General features: G+C 45.2%; 3 protein-coding genes across 5 annotated transcripts in view; 1 reads left to right on the top strand and 2 right to left on the bottom strand.

Annotated features, from left to right (window-relative positions):
* Positions 1-13,550, top strand: part of Tekt1 (tektin 1) — a 50,305-nt gene extending 36,755 nt beyond the window's left edge. Inside the window, exons 9-12 of one of the 2 annotated variants that reach the window (XR_013436282.1) lie at positions 2,322-2,413; positions 4,547-8,254; positions 12,221-12,391; positions 12,473-13,550. The gene's annotated coding sequence lies outside the window, so the exon portion shown is untranslated. Of the gene's footprint in view, positions 1-2,321; positions 8,255-12,220; positions 12,392-12,472 lie in introns of both variants that reach the window. The other variant, XR_013436281.1, reaches the window with a different exon arrangement.
* Positions 1,477-5,014, bottom strand: Fbxo39 (F-box protein 39). The gene is made up of 3 exons (XM_078042700.1): positions 3,989-5,014; positions 2,535-2,711; positions 1,477-1,941 (listed from the first exon to the last, which is right to left on the bottom strand). Exons 1-3 carry the CDS (start codon positions 5,012-5,014, stop codon positions 1,813-1,815), a joined length of 1,332 nt encoding a protein of 443 aa, XP_077898826.1. The 3' UTR covers positions 1,477-1,812.
* Positions 9,099-25,104, bottom strand: Xaf1 (XIAP associated factor 1). Of its 2 annotated transcripts, XM_005337391.5 has the most exons (8): positions 24,966-25,101; positions 24,622-24,690; positions 22,827-22,962; positions 21,594-21,789; positions 20,330-20,415; positions 12,042-12,383; positions 9,397-9,464; positions 9,099-9,252 (listed from the first exon to the last, which is right to left on the bottom strand). In XM_005337391.5, the coding sequence occupies exons 2-7, from the start codon at positions 24,651-24,653 to the stop codon at positions 9,408-9,410; spliced, it is 849 nt and encodes a 282-aa protein (XP_005337448.2). In that variant the 5' UTR covers positions 24,654-24,690; positions 24,966-25,101; the 3' UTR covers positions 9,099-9,252; positions 9,397-9,407. The 2 variants fall into 2 exon arrangements, with proteins under 2 accessions (XP_005337448.2, XP_077898825.1); XM_078042699.1 differs by lacking the exons at positions 9,099-9,252; positions 9,397-9,464 and adding an exon at positions 14,606-14,675 and having other exon boundaries at positions 12,304-12,383; positions 24,966-25,104.
* Between the last annotated feature and the right edge of the window lie 450 nt (positions 25,105-25,554).

The following is a 25,554-nucleotide window of genomic DNA, read 5'->3' on the forward strand; positions in this document are numbered from 1 at the left end:
ATGAACTTTCTACTTTTTTGGAGAGAATTTTCATAGAACTTGAACACCTGTTCATGTAAGAGTTTACCTATATGTAGATTCCATGTTTGGGATGAAAAGAATCATCCATAGTACAAATAAATCACACCCATCAAACCATATGCCAGGTGGTCAGGATTCCAGCGGAAGCCCCTCTCTGACCCCAGGCAAATCACCTCCTTTGGGCCACTGATTGCTTCCTTGGCCCCTTTAGCTTTTAGCTTTTTATGATAATTTAAGGTGTCTTTCCCCATCAGACTCAGGAGCTTCCTCCTGAATGCTCGTGAAACGGTGACGGTGTCTACCAAACAGCATTGCAGGAGAATGAACCAGATGATCGTGACCACGAAAGTGCTTTGAGAATTAAAAAGCACTAGTTTGGGCCTGGGGATGTGGCTCAAGTGGTAGCGCACTTGCCCGCATGCGCGGGGCTCTGGGTTGGATCTTCAGCACCACATAAAAATAAAATAATGACGATGTGTCCACCGAAAACTGAAAAATAAATATTAAAAAAATTCTCTCTCTTAAAAAAAAAGCATTGGTTAAATACAAATTGTAACAAAAGGTTAAAAAGCATAAATATGGACACGCAGCACACAAAGGCAAGACAACAAGTCTGAAACTAGTCACTTATTAAAAATATTCTGGAATTTTATTTATTTATATACACTGAAAAAGAGAATAACAGGCAACTATGTGCACAAAAAAAATCTCAAAGGACCAGAAGTAAAACATGTCTATGGTATGGACTCAGGAATTTAAAATTACTCATCATTTTAGATACACTAGACTTTTTCCTAATGATAAAAAGTAAAAAATGGTCTTTGTAGAAAAATTCAGAAATATAAACATAAAAAGGAGAATAAAAGCCACCTATAATTCTATCCCCTCAGAAATAACACCTATCATTTTGGGGTTAAAAAAAAACCTTAGATTTGTTTTATATGATTGATATCATACTAAATATGGAGGTCTGTGTTCTGCTTTCTTCACTTAGCATGGCATTGAGAACACCTCCCCTAGGACATTACAGATTCTTCATAAACACAAGTGCAACGGCTGCTTCTGTTTCAGCCCCACATTGAGGACTGAGCGTCTGCAGCAGGCTGGGCCTGAACAGAAAACTAAAGACATAGCAAAGCCAATGCAGGAGAACTGAGTCCACAAGACTGAAAAAATCAGGGCCTGAGTTCCTCCTCCCAGGGGGAGGGAGTTCCAGCTCTGAACAGGCTCCTTCTGAAAGTGGGGGATTCTCCTGCTTCGTCCTAGGACAGGTTGGCGGATTTCCATTTAGGTGAGGTCAGTCCCTGACCATGTCAATGTCAGGAGGCTCTGACATGAAGGATCTAGTTCTAAACTGGCAACACGGGTCATAGATTCTTTTTTGCTTACTGGCTGGTCACACACTTTTTTAGGAGCACTGGTAGCATCTCCTAGTAAGAAGCTACTTCTGGTGACTTTTGGGTGTGAGTGTGTGTGTGTGTGTGTGTGTGTGTGTGTGTGTGTGTGTGTTCCCCCTCTGTGGCTGAATGAGGGTGTCAAAAAGCAAAAAAAACCAAAATGATAAAAAGAGAAATTACTCCTGGATAGTTGGTAAAGATAGCACTTTAAAGTCACCTAGGGCCTTCACATCCCCAGCAGTCCCAGCCTTTGCTGGGCTGTTCATGATGGTGTGGGACTGGCAAAAAAGGAGAGGAAAGAAGGTTGGAGGTGGGGTGCCACAAGCATAGTTCTCTGAGAACTGGATTTTCAAGTTCAAAGTGCTCCTAGCTTTCTTCTTCCGGAGAGTGCTCTTCACATCATGGGATAAGCGATGACAAAATAGTTTAGCTCTGAATCGATCAGCTTTCTGTACTTCCTGTAAATTTCCCGGAGGGTCCTGTCTTCTTCATTTGTCTCGTATCTGTTTGTATAAATTCTCACCTGGACCAACAGAGAAATGCACCCCCCCACACACACACAGTGACCACATCATTCAGGACCTAACAATTAATCCAAAGGATCTGTCAGAATTAGGAAAAGTAGCTACAGTCATCCCTTGGTATGTATAAGGGATTGTTTCCAGGACTCCCCCTGTTCAGATACCAAATCCATGGATGCTTTTATAAAATGGCATAGTATTTGAATATAACCTATGTGCAACCTCCTGCATACTTTAAATCACCTGGAGATGACTTATAATACCTATGACAACATAAATGTTATGTAAATAGTTGTTATACTGCATTGTTTAGGGAATAGCAATAAGAAAAGAGTCTGTCTATCTTCAGTACAGACCCAGTATATTTTCTATCTTTATTCAGTTGAATGCACAGATGTGGAACCCATGGATACCGAGGCCTGAGTACTACGGAAGACAGCTCCAAATTCCTCTCTGTGAAACTGTTCGATTCAGGTGCGATGACTGCCCCCTGCCCAGCCCTCACTTCATCTCTGACCTGCATCTCAGAGCAGAATCACCATGTCTAGACATCAAGGGTGTCCAGACGACCAGAGAACCAATTGGGGGCTCTTACCTTGAGGGTGCGCAGGGCACACTGCCCCTCCTCTTGGCTCTTCAGAATTCGCTCTACAAATCTAACATCGAGGAAAGCCCAGATTTTAAAGTAAAACAGCTTCCTGCAGTTTAGAATGAGAAGGTGCAGCTCTTCATCCAGTGACTCATGGTTGTTGTTGAACTCAAAAGTTAATTTCTGGAAAAGTACCAAAGAGGGGAGTGTGTGGGCAGGGTTGCTGGGACTGGCTGGGTCATTCTACCTTATCTGCAAGGCCCAGCTTTGGGCCCAATGATAGCTGGAGTGGTTTGCAAGCTTTTTAGATAAGGGACACTAGACATTTAGTTTTCAAAGGAAGAGATTTGAGAATAAGTGTGATTGCATGCAAATTTGAAAAACTTGGAAGGTGGAGGCAAGTGCATTTGGAATCCAGAGACCAAAGTGCTGACCTCAGCCCTGGGATGGACTGGCTGGGTGACAGTGGGCAGGCTGCCAAACTTCAGGTTTTTTCTGTAGCTCTGAGAAATCATAGTGATGTCTGCCCTGCACGCCTCAGGGTTATGCGGACATCAAATGAGCTATGAGCATCTTCATCCATGTTCATAATGTTATTTATAGTTATTCATGTCAATTGTTAGACCCACTGGGAGGCCCTTAGGAGGCTCAAAAATGATTCTGGTTTTATATATGGGGGAAAATGCAAGATTAGAGAATATCCCAGAACCTCCAAGCTCTTCAGTGGACTAAATTGAATTTAGCTTTTAGGTTAGTTTGGTTCTCTCCCAACCCATCTTTCCAAGTAGCAGGCACTTTTGTAATCAGATAGGTCCCTGCATAGCACCGACCACAGGAGCCACAGGGACTCTGTGTTCTGTTGTGGCCTGGTAGGAAGGTGGAAAAGGCTGACCACCTGTCACTTGGAAGGCTCCTCCTAACTCTGACTTCCCAGCTCTGAGCTAAGGATCTAGAGGATTTTCTTGGTTAACAACAAACCAGAAAATTCCTGTATTTCAGGAAAAGCTCAAACCAGCTACAGTCATCCCTTGGTATGTATAAGGGATTGCTTCCAGGACTCCCCCTGTTCAGATACCAAAATCCATGGATGCTCAAGTTCCTTTTATAAAATGGCATAGTATTTGAATATAACCCATGTGCATCCTCCTGTATACTTTAAATCACCTGGAGATGACTTATAATACCTAAGAACAACGTAAATGTTATGTAAATAGTTGTTATTCTGTATTGTTTAGGGAATAGCAATAAGAAAAGAGTCTGTGATGAGCAGCAGTCTTTGTCATCTGCTGTGGCATTGGGGACACAGGGGAAGTTGGTCTGGGAAACATTTCCTAGACCCTCAATTTGAGATGTGTGGGAGCTGAGCTAAGAGCGGGCAGGGGGGCTTTCCTCTGGGAAAGCCAGTCACCTGAGTGACAGTCGCTCTTCTCAAGCCTTCCCGAGTCTCACTTCCCACTCACCTGCAGAGTGTGCCGGAAGGTGGGGAGGAGGTCCATCAGAGTGGGCCGCATGGACCAGTCTGGATCACTGAAATAGCAGCTTCTCAGACTGATGCTCCTGACCGGGATCTCCTGCAGGAGGATCCGGGCCAAGCGCTCGTACTTCATGACCCGCTCAAAGAAGAAGTTCACCTTCAGGTTGTTGGCCTGTCTGGCCAGCTTGGCCCAGGACATGCCCCAGACGACTTGGCCATGGGGATCGTGAATATGGCATTTGATGTTCATGGTCCAGAGGGTGCTGGCGTTGTTCTCACCCAAGTTCTCGAGCAGCTCATCGGAGATACAGTTGTAGTTGAGCGTCAGGGACACCAGGTTGTGGAACGTGGCCATGGTCTTGTTGAACTGGGGGCTGCTGTAGACGGCCAGGTGATGGCTGAAGTAATCCTCAATGTTGAGTTCCGAGGCCATGCTCTCGTTCCGTAGGTAGCTCAGGGAGTTGAGGACATGACAGCCTTGCTCCACTGTGAGCCTGGCCCCTTTCAGGCTGAGGTAGTCCAGGTGTTTGCCCATTTTCTTTAGGAAGAAGCTCAGGCTCTTGATGAGAGAGCTCCTGATGCTGTTCCTCCAGACCAGGCGGTCCAGTTCCAAGTGCTGAATGGAAAGAGACTTCAGGCGGTTGTTACTCTTGCCCAGGCACGAGAGAAGACCTCGCATGGTGACCTGGAACTTCTTCGTCAAGACAGCATTGTAAGGATTCAGGAATTTGATTTCCAGGTGTTCCAGGTAACGGCCAAATTTCTTAACATACCAAAGAGCTGACTCAAATTCGGATGCATGTACCCGGGAAGGTCTCCCGCTGAAGGTGATGGTCCTGTATCGCCAGAGGTCAGCTGAATACATCATCTGGTTCCACTTCCTGCAGACCAGGGCTGCCCTGGACCTGTCCCTGTCTCCCAGCCACCAGAAGACACGTCGCAGGCATACATCGGGCAGGGTGGCCCAGCAACTCTGGTCTTGAGACTGGATGGGTTCACTTTCTTCATCCATCAAAGAACCCAGATGTGTTGTGCAGCTGCGTGGTAAGCAGGGCTTCCAAAAATGAGGAAAGACAAGCAATTGTTTTCTGTGGGGAGTACAAAGTAAGAGCCATTACCTGCCCAGCAGAAGTTAAACTCAGTTGAACCAATTTTCTCTGTGGTCCTCTGTGTGCTATATTAGCATGGTACCAGCTGAGGGGGGGTTCAGGTTCACCCCACGACACAATCCACACCTGTAAGGATCGCACAGTCTATCCAGGGATGAGGATCGGTCCTCAATTTCACCACAATGCAAGAAGTGAAAAGGTCCAGGCATAGTCACGGTAGACCCAGAGTCTACCATTTATTCTCTCTGGGCAGGGAGGAAGTAGAGAGGGCTGTTCAGAGGAAGTGACATAGGTGACGTGGTTTTGAAGGTCAGATCTGCAAGGCAGACCCACTTGGCCTGGTGGTGGTGGTGGAAGTACTGATACATTCCAGGCAGAGGGGACAATAAATATGTGAGAGGCCACAGGGCTGCGAATGCATAGGATGTGTTCACCTTCAGGGAAGTAAAATATTGGACATGTGGCAGAGGTGCTAGATCCAGTAGGACCTTCAGGAGGTCCTGCATGGAGGGGACTTAAAGACTGTGTCCAAGAGGCCAGGATTCCTGCTGTTCCTTCTCCCTGAGTGTTTGGAATTCTGACCTGGTCTGCCTGCTTCTCTGGATGTGAGCCTCTGTGTGCTCTGAGCTGCATTGCTGACGTACATTCGAGAGGTAGAGCAGCAGAACAGTGGTAGAGAACCTCAGCTAAGGTCAGGGAGCGCTATGGAGAGGAAGGGTCATCTGGGTGGAGGTGATGTGGTCAGTCTCGGTGTAGAATGGACACACTGGGGGAGTAGAGGAAGGATGGTGGTGGGAAATCCAGGCACTACGGTGGAAACTGGGTCTGTGAGGGCCTTAGAGGACATGATTTGACAACTGGTGTTTCTGATTTGGCTGTTGGATTGCAGGTGGTGTCACCAGCCAACCTTGGGAGTCCCGCTGAACAGGACCCATGGGGGTCTCCCTGCCCTGCCTGATACAAGGAATCTGCTGAAGTTTTCACAAGTTTTTTTTTCTTTCAAAGTTTCTCCTGCTCAAAACTTCCTTAATTTTCCTTGCTTCTCCCAACCCCCTACCTCTGTATGTCCAGGTTCAAGTTTTTATTGGCTACTCTATCAAGGAAGCCCAAGATTGTTGGTCCCAGCTCATAAAATCGTAGCACTGGAAATAGACCCGAGAATTGGTTTCAGGTGCATGCTGGAGTCCAGAGAGGTAAAGGATCTTGCCTGAGTTCACATAACAAGTGAGAAACAGGACCCCAGAATGAGAACCTGGGCTTTCTGACTCTTTTCTCTTGAACTTTTTTTCTTACCTCTATTTTTTGGGGCCTCAAATGCAAAGGGTAAAATTATATTTTTCTCAATGTGGGATAGACATTGTTTGTGTGCACGAGACACCACTTTGGTTTTACTTATTCATTTATTCCCTTTAGCTCTTTATCTCATTCCATTGCTCTCTCCTGTACATGGTAGACGACTATTCCAGTATGTTTGATGTGCCCCTTTTTGTCTGTGTGTTTGCCAGATGTGTGTTTAATGTCTGTAAAATTCCTTCCGTGGCTCTGTGTATATTTCACCCATTGCATCCTGCTGAACAGGACCCACGGTGGTCTACCTGTCTTTGTCCCATCCTCTGTTTCCAGTGATGGGCCCAGGTCTCCTCCTGCTCCCATCAACACCACAGACAATGAGCATCCTCCAGCAAGTGCTATGTGGGCCTTCCTGGTGACTTTCTCTTTTTATTATTCCTCCTCCATCATGTTCCTTTCCTACTCACTGAACAGTTTGGCCCCTGCCTGCAGCAGGCCCTCCCACATTCAGATCTGGACAGACTTCTGAGAAGGATTTAACAGTAGCCTGCTGTCACCCGTGACCCCAGGCTCTAGCCGGTTCCCAGAGTCCCTGCCTGCATGTTCAGCGTGCTCCCTTCTCTGTTCCTTCTTACCAGTGTGCATCACTGTGTATGATCTATGTCCTTGTCTTTCTCTCCTAAGGGATCCACACTGCTTGGGACTAGGGCCATCCCCAGTCTTCTATCGAGTAAGTACTTAAACATTTAACAAATGAAAAAATTGGGATGTCTCTTCAATCACTTGTAAGCTACTCAAGGTTGGGGAACCTCTGCAGGCCATACTACGGATCAAGACATTGAAAAGGTGTGCCCCCAAATCTAAACCAATTCAAAAGCCAAACTGAAGGGGTGGAGGTGTCGCTCAGGGGTACAGTACTTGCCTTGCATGTGTGAAGCCCTAAGTTGCATCTCTAACACTGCAAAATCAAACAAACAAAAACAAAACAAAGCTAGCTCTCTCTCCTCCTCAAAGTCAAAAGTGGGAAGAACCATAGATATTTAAACAGTTGGGGTGTGGGTAGAAGAATATGTTTGGTGGAACTGGAGAGGTTTTTTTTTGAGGGACCCCCAAATCAAATATGATGATTGAGAGAATCCTAGACCCTCATCACAAGTGAGAGGCAGTGTAGCTTCGTGGGTTGGGCTCTGGCCTGTTGATTCCTTCTGTGTTACCTTAATTTCTTTGTGCCTCAGTCTCTGCATCTGTAAATAGGGTAATGGTACCTTTCTCCTAGTGTTGGGAGTATGAAATGAGCTGAGTTAGGGAAAGGGACAGAAGAGCGCTTAGAACATTGGAAACCCTACCCAAATGTTGGCTGCCATTAGGAAGTAGGAGGGGACCAAGATACTTCTGCCCCATCCTCTTCAGAAAGAGATGAATCCATCCACTTTACAAATGGGGAAATAGAAGGTAAGACCTTGGATTCCAACCCAAGCTGGGACTCCAAGCTGGGCTCCATCTACCATATCACACAGCCAGTCAGGAAACCTAAGGATGTCCTATCCATCGGGCGATGCAGGGCGGCTGGGGAGACTCCCAAGGACGTCCAGGAGGAGGCGGGCGAGGAAGGCAGCCCGCCCCTCGCTCTCCAGACCTCTGGGCGTCCCCTCCGCCACCCCGCCTGAGCCTCCCGGAGGGACTTGGCAGCCTGCAACCCGCGCCCCGTCGCCAGTTACCCACTCGCTGCGCCCCGCTCCGGCTGTGCCCGGTTTGGGCTGCAGGGATGGCGAGTGCCTGCCTGCTTTACCCACGCCGCTGCTGCTCGGACGCCAACTCTGAGCACCCGGGGTCCGCACCCTGCCATCGCCCAGGTAAATAAATGTCCATCTCCGGGTCGCCTTTGTGACGCCCCGCCCGCCCGCACGGCTCTGTTCAGCACCACAGGTCTCAGGGGCTCACACTTGGAGTCGCCAAGTCAGTTGATGGTGTGTACAGGGCATCGAGCAACCCGCGCTGACTGCCCAGGAGAGGACCCTACCGGCGCTGGGAGGCAGGAGGCTCCGGTGGCACTCGGGGTGAACATGGTCATGCACTCTACCCTTCCATGCAAGGAAGAGGTTCTGTTGGGAAACTGGGGCGCAGTCCACAACCTGTCGGGTCCTGACCTAGCCTCTGGGTCCCTCCAAGCCTCTGGAGACCCAGCTTTTGCGCCTCTCTTTAGGAAGTCGCTGTTGCAGGCTTTACCCTGGGGTTCCCTTTTCTTCTCTTTGGACAAGGCCCCCCAAGAAAGGCCTGAAGCAAATTTGAACGTTGGCTAGAGAGCTGCCCCACCTTTTCAATCCCTCCCGCCTCCTATCCAGGATGTGGTTTTCCTAACCACCCACCTTCCTTGGCCCTTCCCTACTCCAGCCAGGGAGCTGGTGCCCAAAGAGACCTCCCCAATGGCCAATGACCCCCCCCTCCCCCGGAAGAAAATCGAGTGTACTGTTTGTCCCCAGGTAGGCTGCATCTCCATACTCCCCCTCCTTCCCTATCCAAAGTCTTCAAAGCTGCCCCTTTGTCACTTGACCCTTGAGCCTCATTTCTCCCTCTACTGCTTTCTTTCCTCTTCTTTTCTCCTCCCCCCCCCCCCCCTGCTCATCCTGCTGTCCTGGCTCCTGCCATCTCTTGCCCTGGAAAACCAGCAAGAAATTCCAAAGAAGGTGAACAAGAAGGTTCCAGGAAGGACATTTTTATTCTTCAGGGCAAAGCTGAGGTCTCTCAGACACCCCAGCTGTTGGGTACAGATGACTAATCAGAATGCTCAGCCAGAAGAACTGGAATCCTTTTTCTTCCTGGTCATTTGTATCCCTTGGGTAAACCTATGTCTCTGTTCAAAAGAAGAAATATGGTTAACGTGCAAAGCTTTTCTTCTAAAGCCCAAAGAATAAAATTGATCTCTTTTCATAAATAGAGAGCACCATGGAAAGTAAGCAGGAACACCGGCATAGTAGGAAATCTAAATTCTTAGTACCTTTTCCAAATCTAGCTGGACTTTCTCACTTGTTTTCCTTTCCATGAAGCTAACCGCAGGCATTTCTCCTAAAAAAAAAAAAAAAAAAAAAATGGATTTAAAAAAGTTCAGTATGTTCCCAGTGGCAAGTGCTGGTTTTTGAAATGTCTCTGAATATTGCTGTCCCCTGTTCCTGAGCATGAGCTGCAAGATAAAGATGGGGTGGGATGGCATAGAAGAGGCCCCACTGAGCCAGGAGAGGATCAGGAGATTCTAGGAGAGTGTTAAAAGAGGCTGGTGATCTTGGTGAAGGAGCAGAAGAGAGACTCTCCTGCCAAGGACTCCTACGTAGCCATTGAAAACAATAAGCCACATTGTTTGACTCAAAGGGATTTTACTTGGGTATTGCTGGATCATAATATTAAGATGCAAGGAAATGTGTATAATAGTGCTCCAAATGTACATGTTTGCATATGATTATATAACAAGATTATTCAATAGTTATATTATATATAGGATGAATACCAGGTTAAATTTTAATTTCAGAGAAACCAAGAATCATTTCATGGGGGCATACGTATATTTAAAAATGCTTTGTTTCTATGAAATCCAAATTTGATTATCATCTGGGAATTTCATTTGCTCAATCTAGCAATCCTATTGTATAAGAATGGAGAGGGGTTGGGGATTTAGCTCAGTAGCAGAGTGCTCGCCTAGTGCAAGGCCCTGAGTTCAGTCCTCAGCCCTGAAGGAAAAGAAAAAAAAAAAAAAGGAATGGAGAAAAGGGAAATAGCCCTAATAGCACCCCCAGCAAATACGAATTAGCTCATTTAAAAAAACCATATGCATATATTGATGACAAAGAAGTTAGAAGAAAAGATTTAGGTCTACCTTTGTGTAGAGAGTATGTGTCATATATTAAGTGGAAAAGGCAAATGACTATATAAAAATAATATGTGAATATAATGAATATATAAAACTAATATGTGGGGAAATCCAAGCAATTCAAGCCATGCACATGTTTGTCAGAGTTTGTGTGAGCAAAGAGATAAAGCTTTGAAAAAGGACACCCACAAGGCTGTTGAAATTGGTATCTCAGGGCATAGGAGTGGGGAAGGGTAAGAGTGGGGAATGATTAATCACCTTTAATTCCATACTCTTTAATATGGTATTATGTCAGCTAGTTTCAACAAAAATTTAGTACTTTGTATTTTAAACAATATCAAACAAACAAACCAGTCCAGAGCTTAAGAACATAAATTTTAGAGCTATATATGCGAGGATTATGGACTGGGTTCTGGCACTCTCTAATTGCACAATCCTGGGAAAGGTAGGCTACCTTTCTGTTCAGTTTCCTCACCTGTAAAATGAAGACAAAAAATCTGTTTATTGTTTACAATGAAGATTAACTCAGCCACACGACCAGCACGCTAGCTTCATAATAGAGGTTTGAAGCATAGAAATTAACTAGTGAGTTTAAATTAAAGAGACATGACTCTCAGCTACTTTTTTTGCCCAGCTCAGAGATGGCTCCTCCTAGCTCCTGCCTCCAGCCACCTAATGGTTAACACGAGAGGCCATGGAGAGAGAGGGAACACGCCAGGGAGTGAGCTTTTATTGGGGAACAAAAAACTAAAGGGAAAATTCCATCCAATGAAGGTTGAGGCGGGCAGCATTCCAAGGTCAGGGTCAGTGATTGGTCTTCAGGTCAGTGGTCAGGCACACCCCCACACGGACAAGCCCTTGCACCTGAGACAGGGTGGGGAAGGCTCTGACAAAGCTTGCCTGAGTGCCTGTCACCCAGCCAGGGAGGTAACTCAAAAATCACTGAGTGAGAATGGCTTCCCACAATTAACCATTATTCAAGAGCTCAGCATTGTAACTTGCATTCAATTGTTAACTGCCTCTAATACCAACTCACAACACAATGAAGTAGGATATCTAAAAAAAAAAAAAAAAAAAAAAAAAAAAACACATAATATTGAGGGAGATGGCTGCAAATCCTGATCTGCTTAATTTTTTTTTTTTTTTTTTTTTTTTTTTTTTTTTTTTTTGGTGGGGAGAGGACTGGGGCTTGAACTTGGGCCACTCAACCACTGAGCTACATCCCCAGTCCTATTTTTAATATTTTATTTACAAACAGGGTCTCACTGAGTTGCCTAGCACCTCACTTTTGCTGAGGATGGTTTTGAACTCTTGATTCTGCTGCCTCAGCCTCCTGAGCTGCTGGGATTTCAGGCGTGCATCACCACGGCTGGCTTAAAGCAATCTTGACCTGCTGGAGGCAAACCACCAACTGACTTAGAATCTGGAGCAAGACACGTTTGCTCTCTGACCCTTCTGCACCATCCCAGGTCCATTTCTCCCTCAATGATCTACACCTTCAGGAAGAGAGAGACTGGCTATCCTTGGTTTCACTCCAGTTTTAGAGCATTTTGCCATGTGTTGGTGCTGGGCTAGGAGCTGGGGACTCAGAGAACTGGTTCTACTTTCTCAGGTGATCCAGTAGGTAGGAAGTAACACAAATAAACCTTGGGCAGACAGAGAAGTTAGGGAAGGGCCCGTTCAGTTGCAACACTGGAGTAGCATCCTGCAAGTCTTGGATTTCTGGAAGATACTATCCAAATGGTTCACTGCTGTGTAAGGAGAGAAGAGAGGCTGCTTACCTGATGTTGACATAAGGTGGGAAGGGGAAGTAGGATACCACACTGAGAACACCTCCTCAAAATGTCATAGGCTGCCTCATCTTCTGTAGGAAAGGCAGTCCTTGGCTTGTGCTCAGCCTTCAAAGGCAGGTTCATGGTTCTGTTTTTGTTTCTCTGTGCTTTCTGTGTTGAATTTTCAGGAAAACGAGGAAATTTGTTTCTATATCTTGTCTTTGGACGAACATCTCTCTCAGCGGTGGACGTCTGATTTCCAGCAGTCTCATTTGGAAGGGGCAGAGGAAGAATTTTTGGCTTTCCAGATGGATGATGTTTCCCAGACTCTGAGACTGAACAACACTTACCCTGCAATTGTGAGTAACATATCAAATTAAAAGGTGACCTCATTGGTTGAACAGTATAATTGATTAGATTATCTGAAAACTTTCTTCCAGAAGCACCTACATAGGATGGATGAAATATGACAGATATTCAATTGAAGTTCATAGTTGACTTTAAATGAAAGAGAGAAAACCGAGTTCCAGGAATGAAGGTCTGAATGGTTGCTGTGATTTGAAGAGGTCCCCTCCAAAATCCACGTATGGCCAGTGGGATAGTATTAAGAAGCAGGGCCTCTAAGAGGTCATTAGATCATAGGAGCCGGAGACTCAGAGATCTGGCTCTCCCTGCAGTTGCCCTGCACTGTGGCATGCCATTGATGGAATTAAGGACTTTATGAAAGCAGCTTCATGCAGCATTTGATTAACTCGCTCTGCTACCTTCTGCTACAGTAGGATGAAGCAAGAATACCCTCACCAGAAACCAAATGCTAACACCTTGATCTTGGATTTCTAGCTTTCAGAATTGTGAGAATTATATTTCTGTTCTGTTCTTGTCTGTGGTATTCTGTTAGCAACACAAACAGACCATGACACGGGTTAAGCAAATGAACAGACACTTGGTTTTGGGAGGAGATGTGGGATCAATCTTGTAAATAGGGGCTTGGATGAGAGAAATGTCCCGTTCCCATAAGGTGGGGAAATGGAAGTAACAATCCCCTCTTCCTGCCCAATGTTGGGACTCTTAAAGGCTAAATTGTGGTGACTAAGAGAAAAGAATCAGCTAATTAGAAAAGGAAAGTGATAAAAAACTTTCCTATTTTGGGCCAGAATTTGAATGTGGAGAAGCAAAAAAAAAAAAAAAATATGTGTCCCTGTAAACTCAAAATCACAGGCCCATACCATTGCAGTGCTTAGAGTTCATATTTATATTAGAGTCATTTTTGGAAAATGCATAAGCAGAAAAAATTAACATAAAATTGGAAAGTAATTGTTAAGGTCTGTAAACAAGTCAGGATGGCGCCTGGCATTTTGCCAGAGAGAGTGGTTTGAGAAGTAACACCAGGGAGCTATTAAGTATGGAGATTCCTTATTGGTTGACTGCTGTATCTAGTTTATGTTAATTAAGATAAGCTGTGTGGAATGTATATATACTCCTCCTGTCCTACAATAAACGGCTCCCACTCCTACTGTATCAATGTATACAAGTTGTTCGTCTGTCCCCCTGCCCCCCCCCCCCCGTTATTTTGCTGCAGCCAGAGTGCGGCAAGTAATCACATAATACCTCTGGAAAGTACATAACTTCAAAATTGATCATAAAGGATTCTCACAAGTAGAGATCCACCAAATAGAAACTCACAGTTCAAATTTATAAGCACTTGTGGGAACAATCCACCTTGAGTAAATCAAAACAAATAGTAGTGTTAATGTCCAAGAAATTCAGATGACAGAACTATAGCTAGCTAAACTATCATTCAGAAATTCAGGGGGAAAAAGCTCATTTTCAGGCAATTAAAAATTTACTACGAACAGGTTCTTGCTGAAAGGACCACTGATACATACATCAGGCAGAGAGGAAACCATGGCAAGAAGGAAAACTTGTGATCCAAGAAAAAATGTGAGCAAAGAGAAGGGTAATCTTGTGAGCATACCCAAATAGGCATGAATTGCATAACTTAACAATAACTCTAATGACTAAAGAGGGGTAGTATGAAAACAAAGCAGGTTAGAATTATGGAAACATTTTCATATAAAATAGGATTAGAGGGTTAGAGTTAGCATATTTTCAAATCCATATATGTTTGTAAAGAGGGTTGAGATAATGATTCACTGCGGACTTTATTAAGTTTTCATATTTAAAAGTTATTAATATCTACTCAAATAATAGAAAGAAAATGCAAAATTGCCAAATCAATAGAAAAGAAGAAAAATAAGAAAGAAAACTTGTTCAATCTAACAGAAGGCAGGGGAGGGAAAAGCAGCTGAAGTAGTAATAAGTTAGTGTGGTAAATGGAAGGCCTCCCAAAAGATGGTGAAAAGAACTATTGTCCGTATCATTAGATGTACTAAGGGCACCGTGGTTAAGTGAAAAAAAATGACCATATTTAAAAATGTATCTTTAAATGGTGAAATAGCAAGATATCTTGAATTTGCTTTGAAATATTTCAGGAAAAAAGAAAAGAAAAAATAAAAATACAAAACAATGGAAAAAGTTGGGCTGGGATGTGGCTCAAGCAGTATTGTGCTCACCTGTCATGCGTGCGGCCCGGGTTCGATCCTCAGCACCACATACAAACAAAGATGTTGTGTCTGCCAAAAACTAAAAAATAAATATTAAAAATTCTCTCTCTCTCTTAAAATAAAATAAAATAAAAGACAAATTGCTCTCTCCTCTGGATCTTGGATATCTTAAAAAAAAAAAGAATGGAAAAAGTAAATATGGAAAACTTTTAATTATTGTATCTCAGGGATGAATACATAGGTTTTCTTTGTATTAGCTTTCTACTTTCATTTAAAATTTTTTTTATAGTTCTAATTGCCTTTATTTTATTTGTTTATTTTCATATGGTGCTGAGAATTAAACCCAGTGCCTCATGCCTAAAGCTCTCTGCCACTGAGCTACAGCCCCAGCCCTCTACTTTCATTTTATTTGAATGTTTTTATAATAATTTTCTTAAAAATTAAGATGATTCAGGGCTGGGGATGTGGCTCAAGTGGTAGCTCACTCGCCTGGCATGCATGCGGCCCGACACCACATACAAACAAAGATGTTGTGTCTGCCAAAAACTAAAAAAAAAATATTTAAAAAATTAAGATGATTGATTCTATTATCATCTAATGCACCATTTTCAGATATATAGGTCTAAAAAATTTATTCCCTCGCTTTCTTTCTCAAGAGACAATTGGAGAACATATCTATCAAATAAGTAATAAATCAAGAAAAAAAGGAAGACCTGACCTGAGATTTGAAGAAAAGAATTCCAACTTTGGAAAAAGGTGGAAGAAATTCCTAGGATGAGCTAGGGAATAACATGCTCCCAACATGAAATCAATAGAATACCTGGTGTGTTTAATTATACTGAGGGGAAAATTTCTGATCTGGCAGAATCTTTAAGGGATGATTTAGTGATAGGTAACTAGAAAGTGAAACAAATGAAAAAAATGAAGCAACTACTAACTTCAGGGGAAACAAAGAGTTGTAGAAAAAAGTAAATCTGATCATATGGCAAATCATTTATTATGTTTACATGGTCAGAGTAATGTAATATTCAGTACTGATTTAACCAGCATGAATGATGTCAATAAATTGAGGGGAGGGAATGATGAAACTTGAATGAAACCTGTATTCCTAAATCCTAATAAGTCAGTAGATAATATCTAAAATTGAAAAAAAATCAGTAAAAGAAAGTGCTTTAGAAATATGGAGGTTGCCGGGGACTGTGGTGTATGCCTGTAATTCCAGCAATTCAGGAGGCTGAGGCAGGATGATCAAGTTCAGCCAGCCTCAGCAACTTAATAAGGCCCTAAGCAACTTAGCAAGACCCTGTCTCTAAATAAAATATGAAAAGGACTGGGGATGTTGCTCAGTGGATAAGTGCCCCTGGGTTCAATCCCTTGGAGAGAGAGAGAGAGAGAGAGAGAGAGAGAGAGAGAGAGAGAGAGAGAGAGAGAGAGAAAGAAAGAAAGAAAGAAAGAAAGAAAGAAAGAAAGAAAGAAAGAAAGAGAAAGGTAATTATCATAGGAAACAGGGAAAAGAGAAAAATAAGAGTACTTGTGTCTATGAAGCAATTAATAGGAAAGGAGGCACTGGGGATTTTCTTTTAATTTTAACTGAGGCTATAGGAGGCAATTAATAAGGATCATAATAAATAATTAAATTAGATAATATATTAGAAGTTGATAGATACTATGAAAAATACAGAGGAAGGTGAGGGGTGGTGGGCATGTGATGGGGAGGGGCTGCAGATTTAAATAGTTTGTCAAGGGATGCTCCTTGAGAAGGTGTCATTTGAGCAAAGACTTGAGGTAGCTCTTTGAATATGGCAGGGAGTGGGGTGATGGGGTGACTTTCAGGCAGAGGAAACAGCCAGGGAAAATGCTCTAAGGTACATACGGTGTGCTCAGGAAAACCACCAGGAGGCCAGCGGGCTGGGAAATGAGATGGAGAGGTGATGAGGAGGAAAGAGAGGCGCAGAAGACGCAGGGAACAGAAGCCCTTCTTCAGATTTCGACTGTGTGAGATGGGGGCGGGAGCTGTACAGAATTTTGAGCAGAGGAATGAAATCATTGTATTTTTAAAGGCTCGTGTTGACGGCCGTGGTGAGAACACACTGCAGTGGGCAAGGTGGGTGGTAGGGAGCCCAGTGAGGAGACGACAGCAGCAATCTGGGGTTGGAGGTGACGGTGGCTGGCACCAGGGTACCCACACTGATGGAAGGATGGGAGTCAAGGACGCACCTGAAATCGTGGCCTGAGCAGCTGGAAGGACAGAGTTGCCATTGCAGGAGATGGGCAAAGCAGTGGCGGAGAGGATGCCATTTCGGATGTGTTACGATTGAGCCACCTGCCCAGCATTCAAGCATCCATGCCTGAATCGGCAAGGATACCTGAATCTGGAGTTTAGGGTAAAAAGTTCAGACTGAGATATAAATTTAGGAGTGTCAGTTTACATATGGCATTAAGAAAAAATAAAAAAGGAGATTAGATGAAATGATTGAGGCAGCAGGTGTAGGAATAATAGAGACCAGAGACCACCATGGTGCTCAAAGTGCGGAAGGAAGCTCCTGTCCCTCCCAAAGCTGAAGCCAAAGCAAAGGCTCCCAAGGCAATGCTGAAAGGTGGCCACACACACACACACACACACACACACACACACCTGCCCATCATCCCACCTTCTGCCCCAGGCCCTGTGGCTCCCGGGTTCACCCAGATATCCTTCAAACAGCACCGATAGGAAAGATCAGCTCCACCCCTCTGCCATCACGCTGCACCTGACCACTGGGTCGGCGGTAAAGAAGGTACGAGATGACAACACACTTGGGTTTTTCGTGGGTGTCAAGACCAAAAAGCATCTGAACATACTTTAAAGAGGCTCTAATACATCGATGTGGCCAAGGTCAACACCCTGACCAGACCTGGTGGAGACAGAAGGCATGATTAACTGGCTCCTGATTATGATGCTTTAGATGTTGCCAAAAAAAAAAAAAAAAAAAAAAAAAACTAGGATTGGCTAAACCAAGTCCTGCTGGTTAATTTCAATGACACATATTTTCACCATAAAAAAAGGAGATAAGAGACTGAGCTCTGCCCTGTTCCCACATATTAGGAGGTTAGGGGGGGTCTAGTGGAGACAACACTGAGGCTATTGAAAAACCAGAAGAGTGGGGTCTCCTGGAAGCCAAGAAAAATGAATCGAGGAAGAGGGAGGGATGAGCTGGGGTGTTAAAAGCTCATATTTAATTGATGACTAAGAAATGAGCATTGGATTTAGCCAGGCAAAGGTCATTGATGATTTTGAGAAGAGTACTTTTGGCAGAGTTGGGGGAAGTGGTGGGTTCAAAAGCTGGAACGGAGCGTTTGTAAGAATATAGATAGTGAGTTCAAATATTTTGCTACCAAGGGAAACAAAGAGATAATATGATGGCTGGCTGGCAGGAAATGGGATGAAGACAAGTATTTTTTGTTTTTCTGGTTTTGGGTCGTTACTATTAAAGTTAAGGACAGAACCATGAAACTGCCTAATGTACACTATATCAGTCCCCAGTTCTCAAAATAAATAAATAAATAAAAGATGCCTTCCATGTAAGGTCAGAGAGAATACCACAGGTAGAAGTGTTACTATCACCTCTTTAAACATTCATAACAAATGTTTGAACATAGCGGGGAGAACTGTTTTGAGATTTTGTCGTTGCTTGCATGTACAGTGCATTTAACCTCTCCATGTTGCAGAAGAGAGAAGAGAGAACTGCTCTAACAGGGTAGCAGTGACCTTGTGCAGGCAAGAAGGAAGGATGTGGTGCATCAGGAGAGGATAAGTGTTCAACAGGAGCACAGAAAGCCCTTCTATGATAATGGATGGGAAGGTAGCAGATGTGAATATAGATGCTGGTAAGGAGGGAGGGGGCTCTGGTGTTGAGTGGTTGTGGCTGTCCTCTTTTCATGACCAAGTAGATAAATCTTTGTCCCTATTTTCCACAAAATATGAAAGAAGCTCAGGGAGGGTGCACATAATAAGTTGCAGATGCTTTAGATATTGCCAAAAAAATTAGGATCAGCTAAACCGAGTCCCGTAAAACTCAAAGAGTTTCTGACCACAAACAAATCCAGTGCCATGGTTATTATAGCTCCCCCCACCTTCAAATAAATATGTAGGTGTCCTTGGTTACAGGTTGGAGCATTTTGAAGGGGAGTAATTATCTCCATTCTTTTTTTAAAAAAATTTTTTTTTAGTTGTAGATGGACACAATACCTTTATTTTGTTTATTTTTTTATGTGGTGCCAAGGATCGAACCCAGTGCCTCACACATGCTAGGTGAGTGCTCTACCACAGAGCCACAACCCCAGCCATCAACTTCACTCTTATGTTGGTGCATAACAAGTATCTGATCAAACAAACAAACAAACAAAAAACACAGGCAACTTAGAGATAAATATCAGTATTAAGGTAACTTATAGGTGATTCTGATGTGCAGCTAAGACTGGTCATCACTTGGCTGAGGCAGCAATTCTCAAACTTGAAATACCCGGTAAATCTTGTCATATTCTTTTTAAAATTTTTTCCCTATAGTTGTAGATGGATAGCATGCCTTTATTTTATTTGTATATTTTTTTAATACCATGCTAAGGATCGAACCCAGTGTCTCATATGTGCTAAGCAAGTGCTCTGCCACTGAGATACAGTCCCAGCCCTCACCCTGCATATTCTGATTTAGCATTTCTAGAGAAGGGGACTGAGAGTCTGTCTTTCTAACCAACTTCTGGGTGATGCTGCGGTTGCTGGTCCACAGATCTGCTGTTTAAAAAGCAAGGAGCCAAAGGGAGAAGGAACCCAAGCATTCTTGTCTGGCAACAGATTGGATAAACACAAGGCAGCATGACTATAAAAAGATCCTAAAAGGAGGACTGGGGATATAGCTCAGTTGGTAGAGTGCTTGCCTTGCATGTACAAGGCCCTGGGTTTGATCCCCAGCACACACACACACACAAAAAAAAAAGATTATAAAAGGAATAAGGTACCCACACATGTCAAAGCTACAACATGGATGAGCCTTGAAAACGTTATGCTAACTGAAGGAAGCCAGTCACAGAGGACCATGGAGGATTTGACTAATATAAAATGTCCACAGAACCTGGGAAAAGGAAGGAATGGGGAGTAGCTGCCAGTGGGCACAGGGTTTCTTTTTGGGGTGATGAAAATGCCCTGGAAATAGAGTGGTGATGGTCACATAACACTGTGAAAGTCACATATGTCACTAATGGCGAATTTCATGTATATCTTACTATAGTGATTAAAAAAAGCAAAAAGATGTCATTAGTTCTGATATTCTATAAGTTCTATGAATTGAAGGATTTAGAAAGGTAAACAGCTCTGTGTCCAAAGAGAAGTTGAGGTCTTTGGAGAGAAGCTGTGGTGACTTTTCCGTCTTGTACAAAAAAAGGGAACAACTTGGCACAGCAATGCACTAACAAGGCCCCGAGGGCCCTGCAGGTCCTGAAAGTTGTAGAGGGTCAGAGGTGATCAGAAATATCAGGGGAGGTCATGGGTACTCCTTGAAGGTCAATTATGTATGCTAAATTCACTGAAAGGAATTCACTAAAATCCTTTTTGGAACCAAGCAAAAAATAAATATGGGAACCTTTATATATGTGCTATGACAAATTGGGCCAGAATCTGCTCTTTCATGTCACATTTTTTTTTTTTTAGAATATGAATTAGCTATTGGCATCGTGATAAAACGACTAATTGCTACTCACCCTATGGAGGATGGACTCATTTTCTGAATACTTTTGGTTGTAATAATCACGGGGGATCTTCCTTTCAGGAGCTGAAATTCTCTTCCCTGAATAAGCACAGAAACAACGCCACAAATGATTGCCCTTGACAATGGTTAGCCCAGCTCTCCCCTGACTGCCTGCATGGCGTGTACCTGTGAGCATGAACTGCCCCCAGGCCGGCCCCATCTTAAGTCTCCTGCGTTGCCAGCATCCTCAGCCACACAGGGATGTGGCCACATTGTGCACTCAGGGCAGCATGCCACCCTGGGGAAGAGACATTTAGCAGGGCTGGGTTTTTAAGGCGATAAGGGGAGCCATTACTACAGGGGCCACACCTGTCTAGCTACTCTCTCGTTCTACTCATTTCCAAGATCTGTGATCCAACTAGATGTTGACTGTACACATCATTAGGTTGAAGCCATGTTGTGTTGAACTTGTGTGGATGAAGTTGTGGTGCAGGTTGTGTTGGTTGTGTGGAAGCCCAGGCACACGGAAATGAAGGAAGCATGCATGGACCTCTCGCTGTCCAGTTTTCATGGGTCAGTTTTGACCCTGGGTAGAGATTTATCATCTAAGGGGTTTACCAGGAGAGATTCATCATCTAAGGGGTTTTAGGCTTTCTCCACCCCCATGTTACCACATCGTGGTAGCAAAAACATCGGCCACATTGAGAGCTGTGTCCTCAACACACCTTCACAAAGAATTAATTGAATTGGGCCAAGAGAACAGAAGGTGATACCAGGCGGCCAACACACAGGCCTGGTGAAGTTCAGGAGCTACAGATAGCTCCCCTCTGGCCATTGCAGATGGTAGAAAGAACAAGATTTTGTATCAGGAAGCATGAGTGTCCAGTCTTATTTCTGCTTTGAGAAAGCCCTGCTTCATTCTTAGATTTCTCATTTATAAAAGGATTCGGGGGGGGGGGGTGTCTCACCGGGCTAAGATTGCGCTGGAGGAGTTCAAAGAACCCCCCCCCCCACTTTGAGGACTCTCAGCCCCCGCCCCCATCCCGCCTAGGCCTCTTGGTCTTCCTAGACCAGTCATTTAAAGACCTCGGCAGACACACAAGAAGACCCCTCTAGAGCCTGGTGCAGAACTAGAATAGCAGATGAACTGAGGTACACACAAGGAACGGCCTTCTCCTCTGCTCCATGGAGGACATCCAGTCCCTTGCATCTCGCCCAGGAGAGGCTCTGACCCTTGAGGCTTCCCGCTTCCTCCCCAGGCTTTCCCTGATGCTCACCTTTTCTAAGCTGAGCCTGTCTACCCGGACAGACTTCTTGGTGCCGGGCTAGCACTTGAAGCCTGATGAACTGGCCGCAGTGCAGGCAGCACTCTGTCTGCTTGTCACAGCGGGACTCGTGGATCTGCAGCTCCTTCAGGGACCCCGTCAGCTCACAGAACTTGCACTGGATGGAGTCTTGCTGGCGTTCCTCGGTCTGTGGGAGGCAGCAGGAAGGGCATGATCATTGGCCTCTTGGACGGCAAGTCAAGAACCCAAATCCATCTCCCTAGGGAACTGAAGCCAGTCAGAGAAGGCGAGGGCAAGGGCCAGAGTACAGGACAGTCTTCGAGGAATCTGAGCTCTCTTGGACCCCTGGACGTACAGAAAACCCTCCTATTCAACATCTGAGGATGGGGGGAATGTGTTTTCCTGAGGGGGGCTGGTTCTTCATGGCTCTCTGAACCCACTTGGGTGAGAAGGCAATTTCAGAGGGAATTTATGACTAGCTGCATCTCCCTTCTGCTCTCCTTCTCCCATGTTGGACTGCTTGACTGTAGAGGAGGAATTGCACCTGACTCTTACTGCATGCAATTCCAGCAAGAGCTTCTGTACTTTACTGACACATCTCACACCTGATTTAAACAGAGAAAGAATGAGAGAGAGAGAGAGAGAGAGAGAGAGAGAGAGAGAGAGAGAGAGAGAGAGAGAGAGAGAGAGAGACAGCAAGAGAGAGAAACTTCACCCCACACCTCCAGCCTTCCCCACATCCACCTTGGTGCTTGGTGTTTCTAGAAGGTGGGGAATCAGGTGTGGCTACCTCACTCCTTCTAGCACCTAGCCCAGTGTTCAAGAAGCATTTGCTGGACGAGTTTGAGCTGAAACAGATGCCCAAGCCTGAGGACTTCCAGACAGACAGACAAGAGGGCCCCAAGACAGACTGACATAAAAAAGCAGGAAAGAAGAAGCGATGCTTGTCTGCCCTCCTTTCTTGCTTTCCCTGGTTAGGAATCTTGAAAGAATATTTAAGCTTCCCTGAAACAGGAACCTCCCTGGTCTTGGCCAGACCCACAAACCTGTAGGAAAAGAATCTGAGAAAGAGAAACTGCGGGCAGAGTCACTCTAGTATGAGAAAGACATACTTTTTACACACAGGGGCTCAACAGGGGCTGAACAGCTTGCCCACAGGGACCAGGGAGGACTGGACTCTGGCCCCCGAGCCGTAGGTTCCCATCCCTCCTGCCACCTGCTCACCTGCTGGTGCTCATTTTCAAAATGCTCCTTCATCTTCGACTGTGGGATGGGCTCCTCACACTCTGGGCAAAGGACCAGGAACCGCAGGCAGTGGGCCTCGTGGAGGGTGAAGTGGGCAGAGGCCACACTTCTTCTGCTGTGGGAGCCAGGAGGGAGAAAAACAGGCTTATTGTCATGGTATAGAACACAGAGCTTATTTTCTACCCAGGGCCAGCTCCTTGGAGTCAATCAGCACTGAAGATATGATGGCATTGACCCCACCTGCCCTGCCTTCCCCAATGTTGGTCCAGAATCAGAACAATGCAGCACCTCATAATAAGTCTAAGGACGATTACAAAGTTCCTCCAGTGCTGGACCCAGCAGATGTGAAGAAGCAGGAGGCAGGGATTGCAAGGGGAAACCTTTTCCGGGGATAGATAAAATCATTTCCTGGATCATGGAATGGTTTCATAGGTATTGGACATCCATGAAAACGTCCCAAGTGGTACTTTAGAGACATCCAGTTTATCCTAGGTCAATTACACATCAGTAAGGTTGTAATCAAAATGCAATAACAAATATTTAGTTCTTCCAAAGTTTTTTTTCCCTCATTTTCTGGTGCCTCTGCTGGTTCAAGCCAGTTACCCTGCCAGTCCCAGGCTTCCTGCAAGGTTGATGACAACTGAGAATCTCCAATGTGAGAGTGATCCATGTCTCTGAGAGTGAGAGGCCACTCACCTGTTCCCTGCCAGAGAGGTCACAAAGCCCTTCCCAATGAATCAAGGCTTCTGAGCCTCCCACTTCCTGGGCAGGGCAGTTTTCCCAAAAATCTTTGTCACTCTCTCAGCTCAGCTATTTTAGACATTCTGGATCAGGCCTGTCCCAACTGGGCTACTCATACGTGTCAGAACTTAGGTCCTAACTTGGAGTCCTAATAATACGATCTTCACACCAATCTGTGAAAGAAGGGGGCCCATGGAGATTCCCCCGGACCGTTCCCACCCTCGTTTCCATCAATTCTTGCTGGCAGCTTGGGAGGAAGAAAACTCTATAGAGACTGTAGTCCTACAGCCCAGATGTCCAGAGAAGAGCCTGTCAAAGTCCCTATCACATGGGACTGGGCCAGGAGTGGCCATCAAATCTCACTACTCTTGGTTAGAACCAGCTGCCTGGTCAGAGGCACATGAGTGGCTTTACATTCCCTTTCCTCTGTTCCCCCTTCTCTACTCTGCCTGTCCTGTTCCCTGAGATCTTCCTAAGTTTGTTTCGAGGACCAGAGATCTAGAAAGGTCTGGTTGGAGCAAAGCTCTCTGGGGATATTCCACCCTGGTTCCTGCCGCTGGTAGAGAGCTTCGAGAGTGAGGCTCTTCCACGGGCAGCTGCCACTCACAGAGAGGTGTGGGCCTGGTACCTGCTCAGCTCGCTCTCAAGGTGAGGGTGGAAATGGTCCTGAGGAATCTCCGTGGGCCCCTTTCCTTCATAAATTGGTGTGGAGGCCATATTATCAGAACTCCAAGTCAGTTTCTAAGTTCCAAGTATGAGTAGCTCAGTCAGGACAATTCACCTGCATGTTTTCACTCCAGGCCTGATCCAGAAGGTCTGAACTAGCTGATCTGAGGGAGGGTACTCAAGCTCCAGTTCTCCTGACTACCCTACCCCTCTACAGGGTTTCAACTTCCCAACCCCAGGGGATCCCAGTCCCCACCCTCCTGGGCGTTTGAATGCAAAGATCACATTGTGTCCTCCTCACTTCAAAAACAGCCTTCTCTGGTCTGACCCTCACTAGTGGTCTCTGCTAGAGAAAGTGCCTTCTTACCAGTTCCCGCACACTTGGAAGTCTCCCTCCATGCTCTGCTCCCTGGAGTTTCTCTATTGGGTTTCGTTTCTGGAGGATGAGGAAAACAAAACCGAAAGTGTTACAACAGCCCAGCCCACAACCCCAGGGAGGGAGGGGAATCTCTGAATTCGGAACCCAGAGACTCCCAGGAAGCCTCTCTGCAGCACGTCCAGCCCCTGCCAGTTCCCTGGACCTATGCTGTCCCCCTGTGCTGCTGTCACAGGCTGTTTCTGCAACCTCAAGAGCAGGAGTCAGAGGCCAGACGTCCCCACCTGCTTTGCTCCCTCCATCCCCTTTCCCTGCCATTGACTTCCCACACCTACCCCTTCTCCCGCTCTTCTGTGGTCCTTCCTCTGCAGGGAAGAGGTGGCTTTTCATGCTGAACTCCAGGGCTGCTCTCTGAAGAAGCTAATCCCGGACCTTCTGCACCCTGCTCTGGTGCCAGTCAGTCATGACTTTGAAAATGGGGTCGGTGGCAGCTGTCCCACTCCTAGGCTTATACCCAAAGGACTTAAAAACAGCATGCTACAGGGACACAGCCACATCAATGTTTATAGCAGCACAGTTCACAATAGCTTAACTGTAGAGCCAACCCAGATGCCTTTCAATTGATGAATGGAAACTTTGGTATATATACACAATGGAACTTTACTGAGCATTAAAAGAGAATAAAATCATGGCATTTGCAGGTAAATGGATAGAGTTGGAGAATATAATGCTAAGTGAAGTTAGCCAATCCCCAAAAAACCAAAGGCTGAATGTTTTCTTTGATATGAGGCTGCAGACGCATAGGATGCAGGTGATTGGGGAGGAGCATGGGAGGAGTGGAGGAACTTTAGATAGGGCAAAGGGGAGGGAGGATATGGGGGTAGGAATGACAGTGGAATGAGTGAGACATCATTACCCTAAGTA

This window comes from Ictidomys tridecemlineatus, chromosome 3, assembly GCF_052094955.1.
Source record: "Ictidomys tridecemlineatus isolate mIctTri1 chromosome 3, mIctTri1.hap1, whole genome shotgun sequence".
NCBI classification, from domain to species: Eukaryota; Metazoa; Chordata; class Mammalia; order Rodentia; family Sciuridae; genus Ictidomys; species Ictidomys tridecemlineatus.

Coding starts and splice junctions, on each gene's coding strand:
- Fbxo39 (XM_078042700.1), bottom strand. CDS start 5,014: ATGGATGAAGAAAGTGAACCCATCCAGTCTCAAGACCAGAGTTGCTGG. Junction 2,712..3,988: donor CCTTCCGGCACACTCTGCAG/GTGAGTGGGAAG, acceptor GTACTTTTCCAG/AAATTAACTTTTGAGTTCAA. Junction 1,942..2,534: donor GTGCCCTGCGCACCCTCAAG/GTAAGAGCCCCC, acceptor CTGTTGGTCCAG/GTGAGAATTTATACAAACAG.
- Xaf1 (XM_005337391.5), bottom strand. CDS start 24,653: ATGGAGGGAGACTTCCAAGTGTGCGGGAACTG. Junction 12,384..20,329: donor ATGAGTCCATCCTCCATAGG/GTGAGTAGCAAT, acceptor TCACAATTGCAG/GGTAAGTGTTGTTCAGTCTC. Junction 9,465..12,041: donor CCACCTTATGTCAACATCAG/GTAAGCAGCCTC, acceptor TTTTTTTTTTAG/GAGAAATGCCTGCGGTTAGC.